Genomic DNA, 8,592 nt, shown 5'->3' with positions numbered 1-8,592 from the left:
TGCTATCATGTAAATGAAATATTGTTAAAACTTAGTTAAAACTATGAAATAATCGCCGAAGTTCCTGAGTGATAAGAAAAGTCCTGTTTTGAGATGTAAACACCTAAGAGCACAGAAGTGTTACCACTTTTGGAATGTAGTGTTACCATTTTAGACCATATAGCCAAGAAAAAAAAAGTACTTTTTAACCCTCTTACCTATCAACAAATTTTAGTTCGGTGATTCAAAAAAAATAATTACTTAATTTTTTTTCATAATTTCAATCAATCTCATTCTCATGTTTTTTCTAAATTAGTTTTCAGAGAAATTTAAGAAATGTAATCGGAGACGGATCGACATTTGTGCTGTTTAGGCAATTATTGATCATTTTGACAGAAGTATGTATCCATAAAAGAAGAAAGCCATCATGTTCGCCGGACTTTGTAAAAGTAAGCGGCTATCACTTACCTATAGTCTGTACAGTCTGTACAACATAAGAAGCCTGACCCAGTGACCCTCCAACTGCAAAGTTTCTGTACGGCGACTGAGTAGGTATTTACTAACAACTGGAGACGCGTCGTCTTTTAAATTTTGCTGTTGGAGCGTTCTGCTGTACTGACAATAATTTTTACGAAATCGATTGTTGACAATTTACAGACCATTCGTTGAAAACGCACGCCGTACTCTTTCAGTCAGTCAGATATAAAAGAGTGAATTTAAGGAAACCGAGACCGCCGCATTTCGAGGCGCAAAGAATAGAAAAGTTTGTGCGCGTTAGCATTCCTAAGCCGTACGATGCTGATTTTCCTCAATTTTTGAAGTGCAGAAAACCGCTGAAGAGTATCGTTGTCGAAAAGGAAGAAGTGAGTGTTGGCGGCCCATCGGCCCATCGCATCGTCCAGTGACAGCGAGTGGCTAACAGCTAACAGCCCAACAGGGTTATATAAGAAACCGTCGTCGTTTTTATTACAAAAATTGAACATTTTTTTTTTTTTAATCATTTGCAACATTATTGGAATTCGAATGGAAACTGTTGAAAATCGAGTAAAACTCGTTTAAAATGTTTTTAAATGCGATTAAAACGAGAAATTGAGAAATTTTCCAACAGTTGCGAGTTGAACGAGCGAATTTATCGTCTGTTACTTGTATTTTTTTCCTATTTTTAATATGTACCTTCGGTACCTATGTTTTGAACGTGCGCTGTTTCAAACGATGCAACCCCTATGTCTAACTTTAAGAAAGCGTCTGAAGCCCAGCGGTCATAGTTGTATGTAATCGTACATTCTGTGGGTATTGGGTAACGTTCGTTTCGGTTGTATTTTAGGAAAACCCGTACGAAAAAATATTGGCTAACGAGCTGCTCGAGTTGTTTGACAAGTCTAAAATGATAATGTTTCTTCATGCGAATCCCGTATGCGGCGAAGATTTTTATCGAGTAAGTTTTTTTTTTTTTTTTTTTTTTTGCCGAGCAACGACGTTTTAAATTTAAATCGCCGACAAGTCGGTTGGACATGAATCGCGAGATTTGTCTCCTACGTAGATAGCTAATACTCGATACTCGATGAAATGTGGGTAACATTTTTGCGTGTTTCAGTCGATAAAGACGTTTAAAAAAGCCGACATGGAGCTGGTGCAACGAAGCAAAACTACCGTCAAGATGGCCGTAGAGAATAGCAAATATCTTCCAATCACGAGCCTGTTTCATTCGCATACGGTAACTTTGTGCAGCGCTGCCGTTCAAATTGACATAGCCTTCAAATTGCTGAAAAAGATGCCTTATTACATTCTGCTCGGTAGGTGCTGGTGCTGGTGCTGGTGCTCGATTGCCTAGTTACTCGTACCTACGGCTACGAGTAATACGAGTTGCCCACTGTCTGCTGTCACTGTGCCGTGCTACGGTGATAATTGAACGTACCTAGCATCTTCGGTGGACTAGATTGTTGGCGGTTATCCGCTGTTGGTGTAGAATAAATTGAAAATCCGTTAACGAATTCGAATAGGATTTCGGTATCTGCGTTACGTGCGAACATTGCTTATTATTGGTTTTCATTTACGCATTTCTCGCGAAATGAAAATTATACGAGTAGGTGCTCGGTGCTCGGGTGGGTACCCCTTACCTACACAGAATATAGTAGTAGTAGATATACTACGTAGAATACGTAGATTAGTTACTACCACTTATCAGTCAGTAGGTACTTGACGATGGTCCCCGTGTGAACAGTGACACGATGTTCTCATTTTTATTTTCTTTTATATGCATACTGTGCCAGAATAGAAAATACTGGTTAGATGATGTAATGTAATTATTGTCTCGATGTTTCTGTTTCTGATGCAGGTGGAATAGTAAACGATCAATTTTTACACAAAAACAAGTTGGAAGAATACAGCAAATTACCAAATTTAGACGTCGTCAGAGGACAGCTGGTTCATACATTAAACGCCGGCAGTGCCGTACTCGCCAACAACATTTTAAATCATCACCAAAACGATTTTGTTTCGTTGTTAGACCGTATACCGCCGAAATCGTAATTCTTTCTGAATAAGCGTCGTCGAAGATAGAAATATTGTTGTAATTTAATAAATGTTATCAATTAACTGTAATAGGTACATTGTATCGTTTTTTTTCTCTCTTAAGCTACGTATATGTAGCAAGTAATGTGTACGTAGTACATCTACACGTACAGTATACAGAGTGACATCTTCTTAGTAAGTTACGATATGATATTGTTATTTGACGAATTAACATTCGGCGATTTCGGTTGAAACGTTGCAAAAGTGTAGAGAAAACCGCTATACAAATAGTTAGGCTACTTTTAACCGTATACTGAACCCGAACCATTCGCATTTACCTACCATGTTGAAAAGCCAAGTTGGATTTGCGTGTGTGATGGGGTATTGGCTCGAACTAAATTCAAATTACAAAATTTGACGGAAGATGTGAATTTTTGTTTCAACGCTCGTTAATAGTGTCGTGTTTGCGAACGATGGGAAAAAAATGAAAATTGAAAAGTAGGGGAAAAAATCAAGTAGTAACAGTAAGTAGAAAAATTAAGAATTGAAAGAAGTTTGAAGAATGTTGATAACAGAAATAAAGTGAAAAAAATTGATTTGAAGAAAAAAAAGGTCAAAAATTGAAAGAAGTTAAAAAAATGTAACAATTTGGAATGAAAACATGTAATAAAAATTTGTGGAAAACAAAAAAAATGAAAAATGTGAATTAAAAAAAAATTGAATGAAAAAAAATGATAAAAGTAGTAAAAAAAATGGGGAAAAAAAGAAATCATGTTGGAAGTTGAAGTAGGAAGAATTGAAAGAAGTATGAAAAAAGTTGATAACAGAAATGAAAAAAAAAAAATTAAAATGGAGAGAAAAATTGAAAATGAAAAAAATCAGAAATTAAAAATGAAAAACATGTAGGTAAATGAAAAATGTTGAAAAAAAAGAAATTGAATTAAAAAATTTAGTACCACAGGTGACTGTAGTACCACTTTGTATTTCTTAAAAAAAATGTGAGAGTGGAATAATGTTTGTTATAAACTTGTGTCGAACTGCCTCAATTGACCAAATATACTCGATGAGATAAATCTTGAATATACTCCCCAGAGTTATTCTTAGATGCACTTACCTGAGAAATTACACTATGACCATAAGCTTTCACTAGCTTTGAACTTTACCCACACTCCACAGAAATATACCATAGAAGTCAATAATAACACAATCACTTACTACCACGATTATATTTCTTCTTCTTAACAAGTTGACGATTAACTTAAAATAACTGCTTGAATACGAACATCAATTTAACTATAGAATTAACACGTTATACTATCACTTTGACTACTGAAAGTTAATACCCAACCGAATGGACAAGCTAAGTAAACACGTTATATTAACAATTTGACTATGAGAAACTATAAGAAGCGTTAACCCAACTATAGCGACTGAAGATACATCCACAGCATCCAGGTATAGATACCTGGATCCTGTGAATGTATCAGTATTGCCAACCTTGACACACCGGAATTCTCCGGATAAGTACACTAGGCATGGTAGTATATCACAAAAATAAAACCAAAAAAAGTGAAATAGAGAAAAAAATCGAAACTAATAATAAAAAAATTCAAAAATTCAAAAATGAAAAACATGAAATGAAAATTTGAAAAAAAAGTTTAGTACTACTTTGTATGTAGGCGACTGTAGTACCACTTTGTATGTATTTCTTGAAAAAAAATTCAAAAATTAACAATGAAAAACATGAATTAGAAAAAAAATCAAAAATTAAGAAGGGAAAAAATGTTTAGTTGGTACTGATTCTCCAAAAGTATTGATACTCTAATTATTCACAGTTTTACCCGTGTTTTTTTTTACCTTGGGCCATGGCCCAGAGGAAAAATTGAAAAATACAGTGACAAATTGACAACAGCTTGAATTTTACAAAAATTTGAACAGTTTTTGGTAATTATAGTTTTTTTTATGCATTTCACTCGCATTTAGAGGAGGTTTGAACGATGTTTTTCACCATTTTAACGAAATTTTGTATTCGATTCTCGCTCAAAAAGTATCGATAAGTATCGAATACAGCCAAGTATCGATACTATCGATGTTTTTTTGACACCACTAAATGTAAATTTGAACTCCAGGGCCTCGATTTACCCTAAGGTAATTTTTCACGTTTGTAGAAGGGTTTTAAATGCAGAAAAATGTGATTTTTTAAAATTGTGTCGAAGAAATTGCCTACTTTCAAGGCATGAAAATTACTCGAAACGTGGCGTTTTTCCACAAATGTGCAGATCATCAATTAATGAAATAATACGTAACGGTTTTTAATCCGGTAAGTTGGCATCCCTGAATAAAGTAAATCGTAAATTTGAATTCCACGGCGTTGATTTATCCCTTAATAATTTCTTTTACCTTTGTAGAATAGAATGGTTTTAAATTTTCTACCTCTTGAAACTCGATTAAAATCAATAAAAACGCCACTTGTTAAGGAATAGGTACCTTTACGTAGGACAAGTACAGGGTGCATAGAAATATCGATTACCCCCAAAAAAGTTTTCTACTAAAATACTTCGGTTGGTCACAGTGAATGATAATAATGATAGCACATGATTGGTTGTTGGGCTGGAGAGATAACATTCCACCAATCATATGCATCATACTTCATGTTGCCAACCTATATTTTTAATGAAAAACTTTCTTAGGGGTACTCGATATTTCTGGGCACCCTGTATAAAAGATATCGTATGGTACCCTAGGTATGTGAATATTAAAAGTGATCTTTAGGTGCTCGAGAATCATTCAAATTCAAGGTACATAATAATATGCACAATGCACATATTTTTTACATATTCAACTGTTTTGGAAAACTCCGATAAATTTTTTAATGTGATCCTAATAATGAAGTGTATCTTTCGTAATTGCGAAAAACAACTCTGTGGCGTGAAATCACTTTCAATCGATCTCAGATGCCACAATAGGTACCTATTTGACAGAGCAAAAAAATCCAAAAAATTAAAATTGAATTGACCCATCAATCAGGAAACACATCCTCCAATTTCTATCGATGTTTTTTCACGAATTCCGTTCAAATCATCAAAATATGAATGCTCCTACTCTATCTCAATACCCACTGCCTGTTAACAGGCCTTCGAATATAAAAATAGAAGATTCCAAATCAAAAATTAAAATTTGAAAACCTCAAAACTAAACCTTCAAGGTGATAGCTGTACTATTCGTAATAAAGGAAAAAAATTAAACTCTTTTCTACTTTCTTCTCAACAAAATAATTTTCAAAATAAGGTCCCAAAAACCTTCCAATTTGTCATAAAAATGCAAAAAAAAAAAAAAAATATCGAAATTGCACCTTAATTGTCCGTAATCTCATTCTTTCAGTTGCAATAATTCGTGGATCTTGAACTTGTACTTTTTCGAAAGAGACCGCATTAAAAAATACTTTGTCGTCGTCCTAGTCGCGCTCCTTTACAGGAGATAGCGTATACTTCCATCTATATTAGCTGGTATGCGTATCTGATCGTTTCTTTCAGGGTCTTGCAGGGAGAGTTGGCTGGTGAGTTTGTTGTTAGCAGCTCCGATCATTTCCTCCCTCTCGTCGATCTTCCTAGGTAACTTCATTTACTCTCATTCAACATTCCTGACATTTAGTACATACATCTACCTACCTACTAAATAATTGTTAAAATTAACGCTCCCTCACCTCACTCTGCCACGATTTCTTCGAGAATTGTATAAAATTTATGCATCAAGTGATAGAATTTCTATTTTCTTTGTAGAAGATTTTTATTTTTAGAAACGAGCCAAGGGCTGCGTGAAAAGAATGAAGAAAAATATAATAATTAGTGAAACGTGATTTATTTTTTGTAACAGTAGATGGATTTGAGATATCACTATGCAGAAGAGAACACACAATATTGCGCAATTATATGAGTTTTGTTCCAAAATGTGTTCTGATTTTGTGTAAAAATCTGTAAACTCTAAAAATCAGTGATATAAGAAAAGATCAAAAAGTAAATGTGGAATTTTTCACTTCCCCACGCCTCACCCCCCACTACTACAAAAAAATGAGTGCAGATTCAAATTCTATAGGTTTGTTCGTTTTAACCACCAGATTCAAAAGAATCGATTCTCATCAGGAGCGGATTCTACGACGATTCTTTTTAGTGAAGTTTTTCTGTTTGATTTGGACTAGTTTGTTGATATGTTAATTTTTGTGCTAATTAAATTTCATGATTTATTTTCAGCAGGACTTCTTGAAAAATCACATTGGTGAACAAAAAAAAATTTTAAACTCAAAACCCATTTGAATAAACACAAAAATAATCTAGAAGCGAGAAGCGATCTGGAGAAGCGGCTGTGAGGTGCTCCAAAACAGTCATAGATCTGCTCCGTTTTGTAGAGAATCGAACAAGAATCTGATAAAATAAACAACTGCATGTGACGTCACGCGCTTCAAAACGAACGCAAAAATCGTAGAATCAGATTCTTTACACGAATCTCCATAAGAAGCGAGTTAAAACGAACAAACCTTATGACCTCGAAAACATATCAATCGCAACATATTACAGAATAATATAAGCAAAATTTGAAATTCCCCCCAACCCCACACCTCACCGTTCACCCCTACCAAACAATAACTTCACATTCGAACTCTACTACCTCGAAAACATATTAATCGATATATTACACGATAATATAAGCAACATTTGAAAGTTTCTGGCTCCCCACGCCTCACCTCCCACCCCTACAAAAAAATAAATGCAGATTCGAATTCTACGACCTCAAAAACGACAAAAACGTATTATTCGACGTATTGCACATCGATGAGGGTTGAATCCGAATTATCACCGGTTTTTTTGGGGGGTGGGGGTGGGGGGTCTGTGGCCCACTGTGAAGCATAGTCAAATTTTATCACATGTAATTTGTCATTCCATTTTGAATAACCTTTGGAAAAAACTTGGATTGGTGGATGTAGGCTGTTTTTTTTTGCCCAACAGGGTCCACTGGATGTGGGCCAATTTAGAGGACATCCAAGTTAATGGATGTGGGCCGCGTTGGTGCCATTTGTGTCTACTGGATGTAGTCCGCATTGGAGATTGTCAGGTTGGTGGATGTAGGCCACGTTTATGGCCACCAGGGTCCACTGAATGTGGGCCGCTTTCGAGGACATCCGGGTTAGTAGATGTAGGCCACGTTTATGGCCACCAAGGTCCACCAGATTTAAGCCGCTCTTGAGGACATCCGGGTTGGTGGATGTATGCCACCTTTTTGGCCACCAGGGTCCACTGGATGTGGGCCGCTTTTGAAGACATCTGGGTTGGTGGATGTGGGCCACCTTTTTGGCCACCAGGGTCTAATGGATGTAGGCCGCTAGTCCATATCCCTTATCAGATTTCCTTTACATTTTCAATGTATACACCTTATTTAGTTATTTTATATGATTTTTTTTTTTTTTTTTATATTGTTGGGACATTGGCCTGAGGCTGCAGTACATGTTTGTTTGTTAGGTCAAGGTACCATTTTGGAGTTTTTTTTTTTTTTTTTTTTATGGTTCGGCCAGGTTTGTGGTTAAAGTTAAGATTTGAGGAGCAATAGTGAACACTGTGAACAGTGTGTTAGTTTAGGTGCCACAAAAAAGTATTGAGATAGAAAAGGTAATGTAGAAATGAAAAAAAAATGATTATTAAAAAAATAAATTGGAATACATTTTTCAAAGTTAAGAAGTACCACTTTACCTATAGATATATGTGTTGCGTGGAAGTTCCGTTTTGTAGTACCACTTTGCATGTATTTGGAGTAAAAAAAAAAAAAAAATTGGAAAAAAAAAAATTAGAAAAAAAAAAAATTTGAAAATTATTATGAAAAACAAGAAAAAAAAAGAAATTTGAAAAAATAAAAATCAAAAACAAGATCAAATCAAAATTGTGGAAAAAAATTGCGCAGATTTGGAAAAGGTTTACAAAAGTATGGACACTATGGAGCAAAGCAAATGAAAAAAAAAAGTAAAATAAAAACCAAAAAAAAAAAAAAAATTGAAAAAAGTTTTCAGTTTTAATAAATTCAAAAATGTGATTGAAGAAAAAAATATGGGGGAAAAAA

The 8,592-nt window shown here is 34.8% G+C and overlaps 1 protein-coding gene and 1 long non-coding RNA gene across 6 annotated transcripts in view; both read left to right on the top strand.

The window, feature by feature from the left end:
- The window catches only part of LOC135845457 (uncharacterized), a 79,568-nt gene that overhangs the window by 54,869 nt on the left and 16,107 nt on the right, over positions 1-8,592 (top strand). The window contains exon 1 of one of the 4 annotated variants that reach the window (XR_010558756.1): positions 7,351-7,362. The exons of 2 other annotated variants lie outside the window; for them this stretch is intronic. This is a non-coding gene — a long non-coding RNA (uncharacterized LOC135845457). Of the gene's footprint in view, positions 1-7,350; positions 7,370-8,592 lie in introns of those variants that run through there. One more of the 4 variants, XR_010558755.1, reaches the window with a different exon arrangement.
- Positions 253-2,580, top strand: LOC135845453 (large ribosomal subunit protein uL10m-like). 2 transcript variants are annotated; one of them, XM_065364017.1, is made up of 5 exons: positions 253-428; positions 637-842; positions 1,304-1,414; positions 1,574-1,693; positions 2,315-2,451. In XM_065364017.1, the coding sequence occupies exons 1-5, from the start codon at positions 407-409 to the stop codon at positions 2,321-2,323; spliced, it is 468 nt and encodes a 155-aa protein (XP_065220089.1). In that variant the 5' UTR covers positions 253-406; the 3' UTR covers positions 2,324-2,451. The 2 variants fall into 2 exon arrangements, with proteins under 2 accessions (XP_065220089.1, XP_065220088.1); XM_065364016.1 differs by having other exon boundaries at positions 260-428; positions 1,574-1,772; positions 2,315-2,580.

Source organism: Planococcus citri, chromosome 4 (genome assembly GCF_950023065.1).
Source record: "Planococcus citri chromosome 4, ihPlaCitr1.1, whole genome shotgun sequence".
Taxonomy (NCBI): domain Eukaryota; kingdom Metazoa; phylum Arthropoda; class Insecta; order Hemiptera; family Pseudococcidae; genus Planococcus; species Planococcus citri.
Note: the sequence above shows the minus strand (reverse complement) of the source record. Positions and strands in the feature narration are given on the sequence as shown.